Below are 21,810 nucleotides of genomic sequence, written 5' to 3'. Positions count from 1 at the left end.
TAAAGCTAATGTGGTCGCTGTTGCCTGTTTTTGGTCTAAAATTATTTAGCTGCTTGTGCTCTCTCTATTTTATCAGTTTTATACTGAGTTATGCAATCTTTTTAACACGAAATAAAATAAATGGTTGATGCTGGATATGGATTCTTAAGAGCGAGACAAAAGCCACAAAGAATTCCAGTGATTATAGTGATCAACAGCCATGAGTGAATTACATTCCCGTTCATCCTTTAATAGATACTATAAACTTCAATACTATTTCGACATATTAGCATATACGTGGTAGAGTGGGACTATTGGATTCTTGCCTAGACCCAGAAGTGGGAATGGTAGTTGGTCCTTAGAAAACTACACTATGTAAGTTCTTGAGTGTAATGTAACCTTGAAAGTTGGAAAAGTCTGGAATTGAGCTGAGCTACATTTTGCAGGAAAGCAAGATTTGTGCCAATTTCAGTTTCAGAATGTATGGTACACATACAAAAGCATGCATATATACATTTAAGTATTCCACACGGAGAAGAAAACATTCTAGGATTTGTCCACGCAGAAGACCCAAGACATGCTTGGAATCCATGATACGACTGTCATCAAATGGCACAAACAGCAGAAACGAAAGCGTTCCGATAACGCGATACAAAATCTAAGCCCTTTGTGTTCTATTACAACAAGTAATGTACCAATGTCACAGTAAACTTCCTTATGTTGAACAGGATCCCTGAATGAAGACTATTAGCACTGAAAAGGTAGGCCACTGTTTTGGTTAATACAGACGTCGTAGTGTGAAATATTTGTACACACAGAAAAGGCACCCATAGTTAAGTTCAATGTAGGAAACTTAAAAAAAGAAAGGCTCACATCAACATTACTCACAGCCTCTTGCAAACGTACACATAATTTTGTGGCACCCTTAAAGGGGCCAGCTAGAACTTGTCAGTTTACAAGATTCTCAATGTATATTCATAGGTTGATACAAATCTGGCACCAGATACTCACAATTAATTGAAAGTAAGGCATTTCAGTTCAAAATGAGTAGTGTTTTGCCTTGACGTGACGAACAGCCACTGATGAACCAAACTGCCCAAAGAGTAGGGTCAACTTTCATATCTGAGACCGAAAACATTGTTTAGATGAGAGGACATTTCCAAATAGTTCCAGCTGTAGGTTAGAAGATTGAAGATGTCCGATGAGAATATTAAAATGTGCATAGTGGGCTCATGTCGTAATTCCACGATGCAATGGATACTATACATGTAGTGCAAAGTAAAACCTTGTGTTGCACCAACTCAGACTTTGAATTTCCGCCCTTTTGGATCAGAATCCCTAAAAAAAAAAAACCAGTTTGAACAACCAGCGAAGTTGCTTTTGCAATTCTGAACCTCTAATTTGAGGGAAACTGCAGAGATTTTCAAACACAATCTGAATACTGGCGGATAATTTTGTACGCACCAAACCTGAGCGTTGGATCTCAGGATTACAACCACGTATTTGCAATGCATTTTCCAAAATGAAGTCTCAGTCAAGAGAATTAGATACATGATTGGGTTCGTTAAAAAAAAAAATACTAACGTGGGGAGACAGGCAGTATGGCATCAGATTTTGGCACCATTAAATAACATTAATTATAATCACAAATTACTTTACACGCTTTTCTCCAAAGTTAGAGTTTTCTTTTCGGAAGGCAGAATACAATAGTGTGATTCAGAAGAAGGCACTGAACTTCTAACAGCCACTTTTTTTTCAGTAGTGTTTTAGTTAAGCGATTCAGTAGCTAGTTTGCGCTTTCACAGTCCTTCTGCCCGTTGCTCGTCTGTCTGGACCGGCTATTTTGTCGTTTTCTTGAGCCAAACAAATACTTAGGATCTTTTTAAAAAATCCAACACTAGAACCAAAATAAGCTGGGTCTACGGCTAGGCTTGGCTCCCAGGAAAAAAGCGAACCTCCTTTCACTGCAACATGATATCTTTAAGGTTTTCCTGAAGGATTGTATCCTTGACAGCGTGAAAGACAAAGCGGATGTTTTCAGTGTCTATGGCGGTGGTGAAGTGATGGAAAAGGGGCTTGCTGCGATTCCTCCGCTTCCGATCAAAACACTGCACCAGGTAACGCTGGACGTCCTCCAGACGGTGCGGGTCACCCTTGAAGTCTCCAAAGTACTTCTTAATGCTGACAGTCTTCACTTTCTCCACCAGAAGGTCCATTTTGTTCAGGAAGAGAATGATGGAGACGTTGAAAAAGAGCTTGTTGTTCACAATGGTCTCAAAGATGTTCATGGACTCCACGAGTCGGTTTGTGCGCCGGTCTTCCATCAGGACCTGATCGTATTCGCTCGAGGAGACCATGAACAAGATCGAGGTGATCCCATCGAAGCACTGGAACCACTTTTGCCGCTGAGACCGCTGTCCACCCACGTCGACCATCTTGAAAGGAATCTTCTTGATGACGAAATCGTGCTCCACAATTCCCTTAGTGGCCTTTCTCGCGAGTAAGATGTCTTGCTTGCTGGGGAAATAGTTCTGCAGAAAGAGAAGGGGGAAATAAAGAGACATCATGGATAAAAAATGGATCAATAGCTGGCTCTAGGAATAATGAGGAAATTATAGGTGCAGCTGGCTGAGTGTCAGCTGCATTAAGATCACTCTGACCAAAAGGTCATGAGTTTGAAGCCAGCCTGGGTTGGAGTGGGTTTCCAACCATTTGTGTGTAACCTGTTGTCGACCTTTGCAACCCGAAAGACAGTTGCATCTGTCAAGTAGGAAAATTAGGTACCACCTTAAAGTGTGGGGAGGCTAAATTAACTGATTTATGAGGCCATAAAAAAGACTCCAGTAAAGCATTCCAGTGGGGAAGCATGCAGGGAATGCGGAAGTGCTTCATCAGCATCGCAGAGGGACGATGAAAGCGACAGCTCCCCTGGTGGCCGGAAAAAAAGTTAAATAGCCTCTGTGTATGTCTGTATATGTTTGTATGTCAAACATTGGCATTGAATGTTTGCCATATATGTGTACACTGTAATCCGCCCTGAGTCCCCTGCGGGGTGAGAAGGGCGGAACATAAAAGCTGTAAATAAATAAATAAATAAATCTGGAGATTAATTGAAAGGAGAGAGAAAAGATGAGTGGAGGACTTGTATACAGTAGATGGAAACCCTGTAGAACAAAAAGGAATTCAGAATAGGATAGGATCAGGAAATTAGATTCAAAGCTGGACTATAAGATGGAAAATTTTCAGATGGAGGGGAAAAAAATTAGAAAATTGAGAAGGTGATTAGGAAATGTGTTGTAAGTTTTTCAGGCTGTCTGGCCATGTTCCAGAAGCATTATCTCCTGAATTTTTGCCTGCATCTATGGAAGCCTCCTCAGAGGTTGTCAGGCCTGTTGGAAACTAGGAAAATTGGGTTTATATATCTGTGGAAAGTCCAGGGTGGGAGAAAGAACTTTTCTCTGTTGGAGCTAGGTGTCAATGTTTCAACTGACCACCTAGATTAGCATTTAATGGCCTAGCACTTTCAAGGTGTGGCTTCTTACTGGCTGGGGGAATCTTTTTGTTTGAGAGGTGATTAACTGTCCCTGATTGTTTCTTGTCTGGAGTTCCCCTGTTTTTGAGTGTTGTTCTTTATTTACTGTTATGATTTCAGAGGGTTTTTAAAATACTGGTAGTGGGATTTTGTTCATTTTCATGATTTCTTCCTTTCTGTTGAAATTTGTCCACATGCTTGTGGATTTCAATGGCTTCTCTGTGTTGTCTGACATGGTAGTTGTTAGAGTGGTCCAGAATAGGGACCACCAAGTGCAGCAATGCCCAAACACGAATCAAGGAATATGGAAGACACTGCAGACTAATTCAACCAGAGAAGTCAGCCATAGAAGAGCAGCTGATGAACCAACCTGGACAGAGCATATTACTAGAGAACACAGAAATGCTGGACCACTCTCACAACCACCATGTCAGGCTACACAGAGAAGGTTACAATAATTAAGAGGATGTGGGAACCAGTTAGGAATTATTTAGAGACTGGGTGGAAAAAATTAAGACTGAGATTGATATTTCAAATGTAATTTCTGTAGTTTGCTGTATCAATTGCATTTACAAGTATGGGAGGGTGGGAATGGGGAAAAAACAATAAAATAACATTGTCGAAGGCTTTCATGGCCGGAATCACTCAGTTCTTGTGGGTTTTTTCGGGCTATATGGCCATGTTCTAGAGGCATTTCTCCTGACATTTCGCCTGCATCTATGGCAAGGATGCTTGCCATAGATGCAGGCGAAACGTCAGGAGAAATGCCTCTAGAACATGGCCATATAGCCCGAAAAAACCCACAAGAACTGAATAAAATAACAATAAAAAATTAGCTGCCTCCAGGGAGTTCAAGCCAAGATGTGTTGTGGCAAAAAGTATGAAGTGGGAGAGAAGAAACAAAAGTTTCATCTGCAACTAACTCCTTTGCTACACAAAAATAGCCCACTCTCATTCAGTATGTTTGCACTTCATTAAACAGCCCCAAGCAAACCCAATTTGGAGGCATCTAAAAGGTTTAAAAGCCTTTTCAGTATCAAGAGCATATCCTTTGAAGTTCTGTGTAGCAGGCTTGCAACATGTGCAATAAAATCTGGCATTTCTGATAAGCTAAGTCTTGTGAGTTTCACTGCTGCAGGTACTGGGTAAGTTTCACTGCTACTAAATGACTGTCTAAGGCCATTTTCTAGATCAGTGGTTCTCAACCTGTGGGTCTCCAGGTGTTTCGGCCTTCAGCTCCCAGAAATCCTAACAGCTGGTAAACTGGCTGGGATCTCTGGGGGTTGTAGGCCAAAACACCTGGGGACCCACAAGTTGAGAACCTCTCTTGTAGATCATCTCTGGGTCCAGGGGAAACGCACCCACTCACCAGTAAAACAACAGCACTGAAAAAGCAAATTGTAGTCTAATAACTGATAATAGACTTATGTTTCAGTAAATGGATATGTTACCCTATGCCAGTGGTTCTTAACCTGGGGTCCCCAGATGTTTATGGCCTACAACTCCCAGAAATCCTAGCTAGTTTACCAGCTGTTAGGATTTCTGGGAGTTGAAGGTCAAAAACATCTGGGGACCCCAGGTTGAGAACCACTGCCCTATCCTTATATGTAACTGTAAGTGCAACCTGACAATTCAGATTCTATTACTTGGTGGTCTATATATTCACATTGCCTATTCTTCTCTGTCACAAATTTGTTTTATTCTAACATTCGCAAATACGAAAACTTCTCGCTTTATATAGCATGTTTTGAAAAAAGAAATCTGCATTTAGATTTTTCCCAGAAAGTAAATAAAACTGGAAATAATTTAAAAAAGAATAGCAGTAGATAGTAATCAGTTTTTCATTCTGTTTAAAGCAGGGGTCCTCAATCTTTTTAAACAGAGGGCCAGGTCATAGTCCCTCAAACTGTGGAGGGCCGGATTATAATTTGAAAAAAAACATGAACGAATTCCTATGCACACTGCCCATCTTATTTGCACTGCAAGAAAACACTTTAAAACAGTGGTTCTCAACCTAGGGTCCCCAGATGTTTTTGGCCTACAATTCCCAGATATCCCAGCCAGTTTAGTGGCTATTATTATTATTATTATTATTATTATTATTACTATTATTATCTTTATTTGTACCTGCTAACATCTCCTGAAGGACTCGGTGCGGCTTACAAAGGCCAAGGCCCTCAATAAAACAACAGCATTACAAATACAACAATAAAACTCATAACGCAAACCAATAAACATTAAAGCAATAACAGTAAAACATTAAAACAATAGCATCATGACACATTTAAAACTGTTAGGATTTCTAGGAGTTAAAGGCCAAAAACATCTGGGGACCTCAGGTTGAGAACCACTGCTTTAAAACAATACAATAATTACAATGAAGAACAATTTTAACAAATATTAACTTATTAGTAATTTAATGGGAAGTGTGGACCTGATTTTGGCCGATGAGATAGGATTGTTGTTGTTGTTGTGGTGTGTGCTTTCAAATCATTTCAGACTTATGTTGACACTGAGTGAGGGCCAGGTAAATGACCTTGGAGGGTCGTATCCGGCCCGCGGGCCTTAGTTTGAGGACCCCTGGTTTAAAGTTTCCCCTCTAAGTCAGTGGTTCTCACCCTGTGGGTCCCCCGGTGTTTTGACCTACAACTCCCAGAAATCCCAGCCAGTTTACCAGCTGTTAGGATTTTTGGGAGTTGAAGGCCAAAAACATCTGGGGACCCACAGGTTGGGAATCACAGCTCTAAGTCAACACCTGGATCAACCCAACTTAGACTTGGAAGTCCCTGAAGAGACTCAGAAGTGGAATGGACAAATCAAAAGACAACCTAGTAAAATGGCACTACCTAGAAGAATCCTCCACCTTGTTTAACTGTGGAGCAGAACAAACAACTCTGCATCTGTATGCTTGTCCACTATGCCCTGCCTCATGCACAGAGGAAGAACTGTCTAAAGCAGTGGTTCTCAACCTTTGGGTCCCCAGGTGTTTTGGCCTCCAAGTCCCAGAAATCTCAGCCAGTTTACCAACTGTTAGAATTTCTGGGAGTTGAAGGTCAAAGCACCTGGGGACCCACAGGTTGAGAACCACTGCTCTAAGTCAACATCTAGATCAGGGGTCCTTAAACTAAGGCCCGAGGGCCGGATACGGCCTCGAAGGTCATTTATCTGGCCCTCGCTCAGGGTCAACCTAAGTCTGAAATGACTTGAAAGCACACAACAACAACAACAACAACAACAACAACTCTATCTCATCAGCCAAAAGCATGCCCACACTTCCGATTGAAATACTAATAAGTTTATATTTGTTAAAGTTGTTCTTCATTTTAACTATTGTATTGTTTTGAAGTGTTTTTGCACTACAAATAAGATATTTGCAGCGTATCTGTCCGAACGCATCTCCCTCTACGTCCTGCCTCGGAGTTTAAGATCTTCTGGGGAGACCCTGCTCTCGTCCTCGCCTCTATCACAAGTGAGATTGGCGGGGACGAGGAGCAGGGCCTTCTCGGTGGTGGCCCCTCACCTGTGGAATTCACTCCCCGGGGAAATTAGATCATCGACATCCCTCCTTTCCTTTAGAAGGAGATTAAAGACGTGGATTTGGGACCAGGCGTTTGGGTAATCTGGCAGATAAATAAAGGACAACGACGACGGATAGGAATGGGCAATGTGGAATGGGTTTATGGATTCTGAGCTGGCGAACGCTGAGCCTGAGATTGATTTTATTGACTGTGATATATAAGTGATAGTTTTTAACTGTTGTGACTGTTTTAATTGCTGTTTATCTATGTTTATCTGTATTATTGTGTAGGCATCGAATTGTGCGTTTTGTAAGCCGCCCTGAGTCCCCCCTCGGAGGTTGAGAAGGGCGGGGTAGAAATACGCGAAATAAATAAAATAAATAAGTGTCCATAGGAATTCATTCATGTTTTTTTCAAATTATAATCCAGCCCTCCAACAGTTTGAGGGACTGTGACCTGGCCCTCTGTTTAAAAAGATTGAGGACCCCTGATCTAGATCAACTCAGAGGGAAAACACATACAGGAGGGACACAAATACCGCGGATAGAATGTGGCTAGGAAAACAATTAAAACTTACCAACTGTCCAATCCGGTCCAGATTATCCAGGAAATATTTCACTGATTCACCCTGTTGAGAGAAGGGGATATGTGTGGCTTAATGCTATTTCTGGTGTAAGTTTATAAAGCCCAAATCTTGTTGAAAACGCAGAAAGGTGTTTTTGTTCGCCACACTCTCCTGATATTTATCCGAAGTTCTGAACAAAAAGTTGCTTGAATAGCAATGATACAGGAAAAATATACTGTTCCATAACCATCTATGAAATCTTTCTAATGAAATCATAAAAAGATGATAGAATAGAAGACAAGGGATACTTCAGATTATAAACCTCCAAGGAAGGAGCTTCCACCACACTCTGGGATAGACCACATCAGCTCTAGGATACTAAATATGGTTTTCTGTGGGCGAGTAGATGGTGACTACTGGGTGTTCTGTATCAGAAACTAGAGCTGATGTGGTCTATCTCATGCAATGTTCTGAGTCAGCATCCAAGTAACTGAATCTAAAGTTGACCAAAAACTGATTTGTAACCCTTTTGTACTAATGTTGGAGAGGGGTCAAAGTGGTTCCTGGTCAAAAAAATGTTGGGAACCAGTAATCTATGGAGACATATACACATGTAACATAGCTGCACAAACTTGAGCAGAATACACACTGACTCCCTTCCAGTCTAAAAGAAAGATAAACAACCATGTTTATCACATCTATATAAATAAAAATGTAATGTTCGTTTGTGGGATTAACATAACTCAAAAACCACTGGATGAATTGACACCAAATTTGGACACAAGACACCTATCAGGCCAAGGAGTGACTATCACTCATAAAAACACTGAAAAACAAAGCAGAAGAGACTTAAAAAGCAAAAAAAAAAAAAAGAATACATTACAACACATGTGCAAAACCACATCTATATAAATAAAAATGTAATGTTCGTTTGTGGGATTAACATAACTCAAAAACCACAGGACGAATTGACACTAAATTTGGACACAAGACACCTAACAACCCAATGTATGTCCTTCACTCAAAAAAATTGATTTTGTCATTTGAGAGTTGTAGTTGCTGGGATTTATAGTTCATCTACAATCAAAGAGCATTCTGAACCCCACCAATGATGGAATTGAACCCAATTTGGCACACAGTTCTCCCATGACCAACAGAAAATACTGGAAGGGTTTGGTGGCCAGTGTCCTTTGGTTTTGGAGTTGTAGTTCACCTATATCCAGAGAGCACAGCATGATGGATCTGGACCAAACTTGGCACAAATACTCAATATGCCCACATGTGAACACTGGTGGAGTTTGGGGAAAATAGAATCTTGGCATTTGGGCGTTGTAGTTGCTGGGATTTGTAGTTCACCTACAATCACAGAGCATTCTGAACCCTATCATCAATAGAATTGGGCCAAACCTCCCACACAGAACCCCCATGACCACCAGAGTGGGCCACAGCAACGCATGGCAGGGGATGGCTAGTATATAAATAAAAATGTAATGTTCATTTGTGGGATTAACATAACTCAAAGACCACTGGACGAACTGACACCAAATTTGGACACAAGACACCTATCAGGCCAAGGAGTGACCATCACTCATAAAACACTGAAAAACACAGCAGAAGAGAATTAAAAAGAAAAAAAAGAATACATTACAACACATATGCAAAATCACACACATATATACAGATACACATACACCTGTATACACACACAGACTGGGCCACAGCAACACATGGCAGGGGATGGCTAGTAATTAATACAATCCTTGTTATGTCCAGGAGTAGAAGAACAGACATCTTTCAAATATGCCTGAAGCACCCATGAAAGAGTTAAATGGGGGTATGACAACCTTGATGCTTAGGATCACTTGGATCCTGTACATTTCAATACATTCACTTCACAAACATCACTGCCCTAGGGAACTTTTGGGAATAATATAAGCCCAGCATTGCATTGTATCAAGGGTGGTCCTCTCAGATTATCACATGTGAAAAGCTAGATCCTATGTATATTACAAATGTACCAGAGTACCAGAATTCTGGGAAACAGGATTGACAAATTCCAATACATTCCAGAATTCAACAAATTTAGATCGGACTTAAAAGTTTCAGGTTTGAAACAATGGCATAATGTAGTCTTTCAACAGGTTTAAATGTCTCTAATACTAAACAAACAGTACCAACAGGGGCTAACAAGAAGGAAGTCTCAAATATCCTTGTGCTAAGTCTGTTATCTTTTTTTTTCCAATTGCAGAGGCTATGTTTTGATTATTCCTTCTGAGAGAAACACACTGCCCAGTGGGTTGTTGTCATGGTCCAGTGATTCCGGCCATGAAAGCCTTCGACAATACACTGCCCAGTTTCCAATTGAAACCTTATTTTGTCCTACAATTCTTGTTCCATCTACTCAAAGAGTTAACAGAAAAAAAAAAGCAGATGATTAATTTCAGCTCGGAGTGCCCCCTCCTCTAATGCTCGATATCCTCTGAGTCAGTTTTGCCAACTAGGACCGAATGGGAGGTGCTGTTCCCATTGTTGAGCGGCAGCCATGAGTCACTCCACATCTGGGAATGGAAGCGCGCAGCAATAGAAACAAACAGTATACTGGCTTAGAAAAAGTCAGCTCCCACATTTCAGCATTACTCTGAACTTCATATCTGGTTTTTTGTTTTGTTTGTTTATAGCTGGCCTACACTGTGCATTCTTACTGTGCTGGTCTTGAAAGGCTGACTATGGGGACATTTATGACATCTTCATTTCCGACACTTAAAAGGAAACAGTTTCTTCTTTCTTGCATTTGATGTTGAAAACAACTGCACAAAGTTAACAGAAGCCACACCGAAAAGCAACCAATGAGGAAACTTGCATAAGAACACAGATGATAGAAATACTGCAACTTCTACATTTTCCCACTAAAATATTTGAGAAAAATAACACATGCAATTGTCAGTCGGTTTTATTTCTTTGTGTACAAAGCAGCCGCAAGATAAGCACTCCCTAGCAATACTTCTACACACAAATACAATTAAATGTGTTTCTTTCAGAAAAACTACACTCACTGCACAAATTTCACACTTGAATCACTGATCATTTTAAGCAGGGGTCCTCAAACTAAGGCCCGGGGGCCGAATATGGCCCTCCAACCTAAGGGTCAACCTAAGTCTGAAACAACTTGAAAACACACAACAACAACAACAACACTATCTCATCAGCCAAAAGCAGGCCCACACTTCCCACTGAGATACTTATAAGCTTATATTTGTTTAAACTATTCTTCATTTTAATTATTGTGTTGTTTTTAATTGTTCTTTGCACTACAACTAAGATATGTGCAGTGTGCATAGGAATTCATTCATGTTTTTTTCAAATTATAATCCGGCCCTCCAACAGTTTGAGGGACTATGACCGGGCCCTCTGTTTAAAAAGTTCGAGGACCTCTGATTTTAAGCATAATTAAAACATCTCCCTATAGATCTGGTATGGGTAAACCCAGGCCTGGGGACCGGATGCGGCCACTTGGGCTCTTTTCTCAGGCCTTCCTCTCTCTCAGAACCCTATCCTTCCTTCCCTCTTTTCTTCCTCCTTCCCTTCCTTACCTCTCTCTTCCTCCTTCCTTTCCACCCTTTCATCCTTCCCTCTTTCCTCCTTCCTTCCTTCCTTCTCTCCCTTTTTCTACTTCCTTCCTTCTTTCCTTCCCTTTTGTCTTCCCTCCCTCCATTCCCTTCTACCCTCCCTTCTTTTTTTCCTTCCTCCTTTCCTCCTGGGGGATGTTTAGCTGGGAAAAGAGAAGACAAAGATTTCCATTTTCCAAAAGTACAACATTTTTTGCAGATTGAATATCCACAGTTTCACTTCCCTACGCTTCAAATACAGCCCTTCCTCTGATCAGAAGTGTTTGTAGGCTGTTACATACAGTGAGATTTTATGGTTTGTTACCAGAAGCAACACGACTTAGAGGTCCCTTAAAAATGACACTGAAAAATGGGATCTTGGCTGTACCCAAGAGAGTAGCATTTTTTTCTATTGGGCTAACAGTGCGGCTGGAAAGGAGTCCCGGCTACTAGGATCCTATGATCAAACACGCCACATAATGCAATCTGTTATGTGCAATTTCTTTCCTGCTAGACGTTTTCTAGGCTTTCTTGCCAGACTCAAATGAATAAATGGAGCTCAGTTAGTTTCTTTGGGGATGCGGTAGGCAAGTTATCCTCTTAGGACACATACTGACAGTTTGTTCAGGAGTTAAGCCAAATGAAGCACAGATCAGCTACAGTCTCAACTGCAGGAATCAATGTTGCCATCAGAGAAGACATTTGAAAAGTGTCACTAATGTATTACTCAAAGCAACATTTTCCACCTTCTCAAGGAGAATACCCCTTAAAAGATGTTTCTGAACGCCTTTCGTACACACATGCAAATGCACACACAAATAGTGAAATCAATCACAGTTGTTTCACATAAAATGGGGGGTTCATGATGACCTTTGTGAAACATGGAACTACAGACCAGGTTAATATTATTATTATTGTTGTTGTTGTTGTTATTATTATTATTAGATACACAACAAGATTAGTACACAGCAAACAAGATCACTATGCTGGCTGTTGTATTGGATCACATGTCAGACACTTCCCAAGTGTGTGATGTATCGGCGAATAATGCATGCAGAGTAGGGTGGCCTTTTGCATTTGACAGGTGGTAGTTTTGTCTGCGCCGATTGTGTTTAAGTGCAGGCCAAGGTCTTTAGGCACTGCCCCCAGTGTGCCGATCACCACTGGGACCACCTTTACTGGTTTGTATCCAGAGTCTTTGCTGTTCAATCTTTAAATCCTCATATCGTGTCACCTTTTCCAGTTGTTTCTCTTCAATCTTGCTGTCACCTGGGATCATAACACCGACAATCCATACTTTGTTTTTTAACACGATCGTGAGGTCAGGTGTATTGTGCTCCAAAACTCTGTTTGTCGGAATTCGGAAGTCCCAGAGGAGTTTGACGTGTTCATTTTCATCATCATCATCATCATCATCATCATCATTATCATCATCATCATCATCATCATCATCATCATCATCATCATCATCACAACTAGATTAGTACACAGTAAACAGGATCACTATGCTGGCTTTTGTATTTGATCACACATCGGACACTTCCCAAGACTATGTAATGTATTGACGAATAATGTATGCAGATCCGAGTAGGGTGGCCTTTTGCAACTGACAGATGGTAATTTTGTCAATGATTATTGTTTTTAAGTGCAGGCCAGGGTATTTAGGCACTGTACTCAGGTTGCCAATCAGCACTGGGACCACCTTGACTGGCTTGTGCCAGTTTTTTGTTTAGCATGTCAGCTTTTCCAGTTGCTTTTCGTCAATTCCGCTGTTGCCTGAGATTGCAACATCGATGATCCATACTTTGTTTTTTTCCACGATCGTGAATTTCTAACTCCCAGAGTAGTTTCATTTTCCGTTAACTTTTTCAGGCTTGTGATTCCACCAGTTCTTTCTCACAGGCAGATAGTATTTGTGGCACAATTTCCACTGGATCATCTGAGCAATGGTGTTATGCCTCTGCTTATAGTCCATCTGCGCAATCTTCTTGCAGCATCTGAGTATGTGATCCATTGCTTCGTCTGCTTCATTGCAGAGTCTATACTTGGACTCTGTCACCGACTTTTCAGTTCTGGTTTTGATGGCATTGGTTATAATGGCTTGTTCTTGGGCTGCAAGAATCGGGGTTCTCAGTCTCCTTTCTCAAAGTTCCATTTGTGGGCCACATCCATCTTTTTTCCTTGTCAAATAATTATAATTATAATGTTTATTTATACTCCACTCTTCCACTCCACAAAGATAATGCAATGGCTTTCCTGATTTCTTACCAAATACTGAATCAACTGGAAAGGCTGGACAAAGACATTCTCCTACCAACACTGGGCAATTTTCAAGTATCAGATATCCGGGGAATTATCTACAGAACTAACACTGGCAACTGGGAACGAGAGACAGGGCCTTTTCTGTGGTGGCCCCCCGGCTTTGGAATGCCCTCCCTATTGAACTAAGATCAGTCACCTCGCTAATGGCATTTCGGAAAAAACTAAAAACTTGGATGTTCGAGCAAGTTTTTAACTAATTTCCGATGTAAGGTATTTGACCATGGACTTGCAACCAAGGATAATGAACTGAATTACGATTTTAACTATGAGATGTTTTTGATTTGTATTGGTGGCCCGATACGAAGTATGTTCATACTATGTATGTTTTATGTCTTGTATTTTGATATGTTATTTTTTATTTTTAAGTGACTATTGTATTTTAACAAGTTGTAAACCGCAATGAGTCGCCGCACAGGCTGAGATATTAGCGGTATACAAGTGTATCAAATAAAATAAATAAATAAATAAATAAATAAAATAACTAAGCATTCAAAATGTTTTCTTCTTCTCCAGTTGCTCAATGGGAATTAGAACTAATAATAATACTTAGATTTTTATTTATTTATCATATCAGGAGCAACCAGACAGTTGTAAATAAGACTTAGTTGTAAAAGCAATACAACTGTCACCAAACATCACAGATTTGTGTAAACAGAAAGATGTTCTCTATATATCTGAGCTGAACAGAGAGTTCAAAGAAATAAGGTAAATCCTAGGCTAATGGGAGAATGACAGACATGAATTGTTTTAGACTAATTTATTTCAATACAGTATAGCTTTTCCTATGTATCTGGAATAATGGTTGTATTTTTTGCATCCAAATAAATACAAGAAGAACCAAGCAAACCAAACTGTCCTAGCTTGCTCATAGTGATCAGTAGTTTACTGATTTCTTTCAATACCTTACCAGACAACATGCCAAGGGCAGTACATAATGTTTTCCAGTACTGCAAATAACTCTGCAAATAAATTCACAGACATTTTTCATTTCCCTACCTACACATTGTTATTGTGTGCCTTCAGGTTGTTTCAGACTTATGACAATTCTAAGGCATCATCTCTTACACTGCCATATAAATCTAGTTTCTGAATCCAGATTATCTACTTTGAACTACGATTATGTGGCAGCGTAGACTCGTATAATACATTTCAAAGCAGATAATCTGGATTCAGAAACAGATTATATGGCAATGTAGACCCATCTAAGGCAGGCATGGGCAAACATTCTAACTTGGAGACAGCATGGTGGGCCGGAGTGAGTTGGGTGGCCTGGGAGGGAGGGGGTTCTCCCCAAGTCCCCTCCCTGCCCTTTCTTCTCCTTACTCTTCTGTTTCGGAGGGAGAAAATGAAGGAAAGATGGGAAACATTTGGATCCCAAAAGGGTTAGTCTTGGTCAGGATGAGATGGTGGATGGGAGAGACAAAGTGTATCCCTTAGGCCCCATTTTGCTCACTCCTTATATAGAATCCTAGCATTGCAAGAGACCCCCAAGGGCCATCCAATCCAACCCCCTGCCATACAGGGAGGCACAATCAAAGCATCCCCGATAGACAGCCTCTGCAAAAAAGCCTCCAGAGAAGGAGACACCACCACACTTCGAGGCAGCCTAGGCCACTCTCCAACAGCTCTTACTCTCAGGAAGTTCTTCCTAATCTTTTCAGTCAAACCTCCTTCTCTGCCATTTGAACCCATTGCTCCCTTGTGCCCTGGTCTCTAGAGCAGCAGAAAGTCAGTTTTCTTCCTCCTCCTCAATGGGAGACCCCTTGAAATCTTGAAACATGGTTCTCATGTTCCCTCTCCACCTTCTCTCAGCTAAATAGATTGTTAACTGGAGCAAGTTACAGAGAGCGATCAACCCTCCTGTTTAAACAGTTCCACTGGCTGCTGATAATTTCCAGTCCCCTATAAAGCTCTAAACGGTTCAGGACCTGCCTATTTGCGCGACCGCCTCCTCCCTTACGAGCCCACGTGGTCCTTAAGATCTTCTGGGGTTGCCCTTCTCTCGCTCCCGCCCCTGTCTCAGGGATGGTTGGTGGGGACAAGAGAGAGGGCATTCTCGGTGGTGGCCCCCCGTCTCTGGAACTCCCTCTCCAGGGAGATTAGGCTGGCACCCTCCCTAGTCACATTCTGTAAGGAATTAAAGACGTGGATGTTTCGTCATGTTTTCGATTGATGACTCCTATGACAAATGGCTTGTATCATGACTTGAATTGTCATCCAATCTGATGTCCTGTATTATATTAATTGATCCTGTTCATTTGCTCTGTTTCCATGATTTTTCCTCCCCTCCTCCAAAATTAGTCTGCTGTTATTGTTGTTGTTAGCTATTTTTGTTATGTTGTTGAGGGAAAGAGGAAGAGGAAGGTGGAAGGAATGAATGGTGGAAGGGAATGGATGGATGAATGGATGGATGAATGGGATGGAAGGAAGGAAGGAATGAAGGAAGGAGAAAGAGATAGGAGGAGGAAAGAGGAAGGAAGGATGAAAGGGTAGAAAGGAAGGAAGGAAGGAAGGAAGGAAGGAAGGAAGGAAGGAAGGAGGGAGAAAGAGGGAGGTAAGGAAGCGAGGGAGGGAAGAAGGAAGGAAAAAGAGAAGGAAGGAAGGATAGGGTAGTGAGAGAAAGGAGGGCCTGAGAAAGGAGCCCAAGGGGCCGCATCCGGCTCCCGGGTCTGGATTTGCCCATACCTGATCTAAGGTAAACCTGTCACCTTTTTCTTGGTCAGATTTGTTTAGAGGCGGGTTGCCACTGACTTCCCCTATAGCTGAAATAGTGTGATCTGAGGTTTTATTTTTCCTTACATACAATTGCTTTTGACAATTAGACAATACTATAGATGCCATGAAAGCATACCTGCCACAAAATGGCTATCCATAGCAATTACAGACTTGTTGAAGTTCACCAGATGAATTCCTGACTAGTCGTGTGTAAATTGTTTCATCAAAAGCCAAGACCTTCCCACTGGACTGCGTGTTATCTGCAAGCATCAGGGATTTTCCCCTGCCAGACTGAAAAAAGAGCAGACTATGCTAATGACTTTACCACTGTTTGGCCTGGACTCAGCAAGACTTTGGTCTGCGGTTTCCTCCCTCCGTTCTCACATCATGTGCCAACACTTCCTAATGGGGATGGACAGGCTGCTCACAAAGGTAGCTGTTATTTAAACCTTATAGAAAGCATTTGAATCTCAAAACCCAGAGGGAGGTAAATTCTCTCAAGAACACTGTTGGGAAATTACTTATTTTTATGGATGCCAAGCAGTCCACAGGATCAAACTGAGCAAGGCTCACTCAAGGCCCTTCTTCATCTAAGACAGGTCAGCCCATGACAAACATGGCTATAACTGGGTTGTAGGTTTTTCCGGGCTATAATTGTCCCCATGGCCCCTAGAAGGTGTAGGGGGGAGTTCATCAAGATACACATACGAGGGTTGAATGAAAAGTAATGCCTCCACCTTTGTTACTTGGGTTTGGATGGTAATATTTTAATCAATCAAACGCAGAAATAATCCTTAGAATCTGCTCTTTAACTACCACTATTCACTTTTCCACATAATCACCAGACAATCGGATACATTTCTGCCAACGTTGAAGCCGTCACAGAAGAAGTCGACACTGTTTCTGCAACCCATCATGCACAGATCTTCCAATAGCGAAGGAAAGCAATAATGTGACTCACACGTTCTTGTGAAATGTCAATTATACTTGAAATTTCTCTCTGAGTCAGTGTGTCTCAACCTGGGGGTCGGGACCCCTGAGGGGGTCATGAGGGGGTGTCAGAGGGGTCTCCAAAGACCATCAGAAAATACAGTGTTTTCTGTTGGTCATGAGGGTTCTGTGTGGGAAGATTGGTTCAATTCTATCATTGGTGGGATTCAGAATGCTCTTTGATTGTAGGTGAACTATACATCCCAGCAACTACAACTCCCAAATGTCAAGGTCTATTTCCCCCAAACTCCACCAGTGTTCACATTTGGGCATATTAAGTATTCCTGCCAAGTTTGGTCCAGGTCCATCATTGTTTGAGTCCACAGTGCTCTCTGGATGTAGGTGAACTACAACTCCCAAACTCAAGGTCAATGCCCACCAAACCCTTCCAGTATTTTCTGGTCATGGGAGTTCTGTGTGCCAACTTTGGTTCAGTTCAATTGTTGGTGGAGTTCAGAATGCTCTTTGATTGTAGGTGAACTAGAAATCCCAGCAACTACAACTCCCAAATGTCAAAGTCTATTTCCCCCAACTCCACCAGTATTCCAATTTGGGCATATCAGGTATTTGTGCCAAATTTGGTCCAGTGAATGAAAATACATTCTGCACATCAGAAATTTACATGATGATTTATAACAGTAGCAAAATTACAGTTATGAAGCAGCAACGAAAATAATGTTATGGTTGGGGGACACCACAACATGAGGAACTGTATTAAGGGGTCGCGGCATTAAGAAGGTTGAGAACCACTGCTCTTGAGTGATACGACGATCATCCTGAATCAATCTGTCAACCTTTTGCTTGTGAAACTTGGTGGTTGCTGTCACAGAACATCCAACTCTTTGTTTGTCACGCAAGTCAGATGTTCCCACCTCAACATCTTTAAACTTACTCGCCCAACAACGCACAGTACTCACATCAACACAATCACCATAAACAGCTTGCATTCCCTGATGAATCTCTTTGGGGTGACACCTTCTCCTGCCAAGAATTCAGTTTTACTCTATTATTACTGTTATTATTGCATTTTGATGATTTCACTCTATTATTATTACATTTATTATTTTACTCTCTATTATCTTTTAACTTACTACGTGGAGTGTGATCGCGTCTTGTCAGGCCTTGTTGTTCTGTTTCTTATTGTGATATGGCCTAAGGGCTAATCAATAAAATTACTACTACTACTCATTGGAAAGATACATAAGCACCTTTACATTGAAGTAGGTTAGAATAAAGGTTTAATCAGAGTTGGACAGTCTCATCTTAAAATACAGTTTTATGTAAATACTAGCCATTCCCTGCCATGCGTTGCTGTGGCCCAGTCTGTGTATATGTGTTTGTGTGTGTGTATATATGTGTATTTATATATTTATGTATATGTGTATTTATGTGGTTATGTGCATGCGTTGTAATGTATTTTTTTTTTGCTTTTTAAGTCTCTTCTGCTGTGTTTTTCAGTGTTTTTATGAGTGACTGTGGCCAAACCTTCCCTCCCTCCCTCCCTCCCTCTTTCTTTCCTTTCTTTTTCTCCTTCCTTCCCTCTTTTTCTTTCCCTTCTTCTTTCCCATTTTCTTTCTTCCTTCTCTACCTGTTTCTTTCCTTCCTTCCTTTGCTCTTTGGTTCCATCCTTCCTTCTCTCTTTCCTTCCTTCCCTCCCTCCCTCTTTCTCTCTTTTGTTCTTTCTCTCCTTCCTTCCCTCTCTCTTTCTTTCCTTCACTTTTTATTTCCTTCTCTCCTTTCCCTCTTTCTATCCCTCCTTCTCTCCTTCCTTCCTTCCCCCTTTCTGTGTATATGTGTTTTGTGTGTGTATATATGCATATGTGTGTGTGTGTGTGTGTATATTTGTGTATGTGTGTTTGTGTATATGTGTGGTTTTGTGCATGTGTTGTAATTTTTTTGGGGAGTTTTGCTTTTAAAGTCTCTCTTGCTGTGTTTTCCAATGTTTTTGTGAGTGATGGCCACTCATTGGCCTGATAGGTGTATTGTGTCCAAATTTGGTGTCAATTCACCCAGTGGTTTTTGAGTTATGTTAATCCCACAAACGAACATTACATTTTTATTTATATAAAGATTCTAAAACATTCTGAACCTACTGATGGCTTTTAATGTGATTTTATTGGTATCTATTTTTAATTTGAACTTTACCAGTAGCGGTTGCATTTCCCACCCTCAGCTTATACTCGAGTCAATACGTTTTCCCAGTTTTTCGTGCTAAAATTAGGTTTTTTTGTGCTAAAATTATTCGGGTTGGTTTATACTCAAGTATATACGGTACTAAACTGGAGACATTTTTGCCCAATTCCTTTTTTGCTGTGGGTTATTTTAATGGAATCCTCAACAACAACAAAATACAATTACAACTCTCTTCTAGCGGCTGCCAAAACGTACCGCAAGACAGATTCAGTCCCAATTTGGGGGAAAGACAAAGTATAAATGACATAACAACAACAGGAAGGGGAAGATAATTATGGCAAGAGGAGCTGCCTAGAATGATGAATCCTCCCATTCCAAAGTTCTGAAAACCCCTCTCCACAGATTTATAGGTTATCCGGGAAGGGAGATGCATAGCTCTGACGAACCATTGTGCAAAGGATTACAAAATAATTCTGGCAACACTATGGGGAAGTAAGTACCGCCCGTTCAAAACACCAGAGACTTTCTGCTTATCGAGTCTCTCTGGAAAGAAGTTCAAGAAACTAGGAGTTGTATATGATAGCGACAGAAAGCAACACAGTACACTCCTTCCGAATAAGCAAGCAGACAAATATGGTTGCCGGAGGCAGTCGCATACTGATTATAAAAGAATTCCTATTCTGCAGCTCTATGCACACCCCTCCCATCAGAAAAGGACAGAAACCTGATAAATGTAGCTGGAATACACAATGAAGCTTTTGTCACTCAAAGACTTGCTGGAAGAAAAGAAACTTACCAAGGGACACAGATGGGAGGAAGCCCGTTAGTGTGCTCCAGGGGAGAAAGGCGGAAGCAGAGAAAAGACTACTATTGCAGCATCCACCCACACAGGACACAAAGACCCAAGGTCCCACACAAGGATTCACAGCCAGAGTTTTGATACATCGGTTGAAAAATAGAATGAACAAATGATAGTAAGCCATGATCAAATAGCAAACTTAATGCTGCCAACAATGCAGCTGGGATCCAACCTTGTCATACGTATTTTGGGTCATACTTCGACTTTGATTTTCAAAGTGGCAGTGCATTACATGGATACACGGTGAAGATAAAGAGTCAAAACAAGTCACAGTTTCTGTGAGATTTCTGGGCTGTATGGCCATATTGCAGAAGCATTCTCTCCTGACATTTCACCCACATCTATGGCAAGCATCCTCAGAGGTTGTGAGGTCTGTTGGAAACTAGGCAAGTGAGGTTTATATATCTGTGGAATAATGTCCAGGGTGGGAGAAAAGATTCTTGTCTGCGTAAGGCAGGTGTGAGTGTTGCAATTGGCCACCTTATTTATTTATTTATTTATTTATGTCATTTACATGCTACCCTTCTCACTCTGAAGGGGACTCAGCTGCTTACAAGTTATATGTACATGCAATATATTATAAGTATTAGCATAGCACAATATTAGTATTATATATTATTATATTGTTATTTATTTATTTATCGTGTCAGGAGCAAACCTAACAGTTATATTGCATATTTTTAACAAACATACATACATACATACAAAACACAAAGTTTGCAAGGTTGGTAGATGATTAAATGTCCTTTGACCAGTAGCTGGCCACTTGGAGTGGTTCTGGTGTTGCTGCAAGGAGGTCCCCCATTGTGTATGTGGCGAGACTCAGGTTGCATTGCAGCAGGTGGTCTGTAGTTTGCTCTTCTCCACACTTGCATGTTGTGGATTCCACTTTGTAGCCCCATTTCTGAAGGTTGGCTCTGCATCTCGTGGTGCCAGAGTGCAGTCCGTTCAGTGCCTTCCAAGTTGCCCAGTTTTCTGTGTGCCCAGGGGGGAGTCTCTCATTTGATATCAGACACTGATTGAGGTTCTGGGTTTGAGCCTGCCACTTTTGGACTCTCGCTTGCTGAGGTGTTCCAGTGCGTGTCTCTGTAGATCTTAGAAAACTATTTCTTGATTTATATTGTACTATACCACTATACTGCAATATTATTACTAATAGTACATGTAATATATAATATACAATTATTATATTGTATTATTATTAATATTATATTGTATTACATTATAATTCTGTTATCAATATTATACGTATATACAATATATTTTATTATTAGCACAGCACACCTTGATTAGCATACAACAGCCTTGCAGCTTCAAAGCCTGGCTGGTTGTTGCCTGTGGGGATCCTTTGTTTGGAGGTGTTAGCTGTTCATGATTGTTTCCTGTCTGGAATTCTCTGTTTCCTGAGTGTTCCTCTTTATTTACTATCCTGGTGACAAAACATGCCCGCCCAGGCACCAACATGACAGGCTTTGAAGCTGCAAGGCCATTCAGTGCTAATCAAGGTGGCCAATTGCAATATTCACACCTACCTCCAACAGACAAGAGTTCTTTCTCCCACCCTGGACATTATTCCACAGATATATAAACCC

At 41.1% G+C, this 21,810-nt stretch overlaps 1 protein-coding gene across 1 annotated transcript in view; it reads right to left on the bottom strand.

Annotated features, from left to right (window-relative positions):
* Positions 1 to 208: 208 nt before the first annotated feature.
* Positions 209 to 21,810, bottom strand: part of LOC137097873 (guanine nucleotide-binding protein subunit alpha-12) — a 39,915-nt gene continuing 18,313 nt past the window's right edge. Inside the window, exons 3-4 of the mRNA XM_067473184.1 lie at positions 7,607 to 7,657; positions 209 to 2,510 (exon numbers count right to left, since the gene is read on the bottom strand). Of these exons, the coding sequence (XP_067329285.1) occupies positions 1,941 to 2,510; positions 7,607 to 7,657 (621 nt within the window). The 3' untranslated portion in view covers positions 209 to 1,940. The remainder of the gene's footprint in view (positions 2,511 to 7,606; positions 7,658 to 21,810) is intronic.

The sequence above is a fragment of the Anolis sagrei genome, chromosome X, assembly GCF_037176765.1.
Source record: "Anolis sagrei isolate rAnoSag1 chromosome X, rAnoSag1.mat, whole genome shotgun sequence".
Lineage (NCBI taxonomy): Eukaryota > Metazoa > Chordata > Lepidosauria > Squamata > Dactyloidae > Anolis > Anolis sagrei.
The sequence above is the reverse complement of the archived record's forward strand: the minus strand, read 5'-3'. Positions and strand labels throughout refer to the sequence as shown.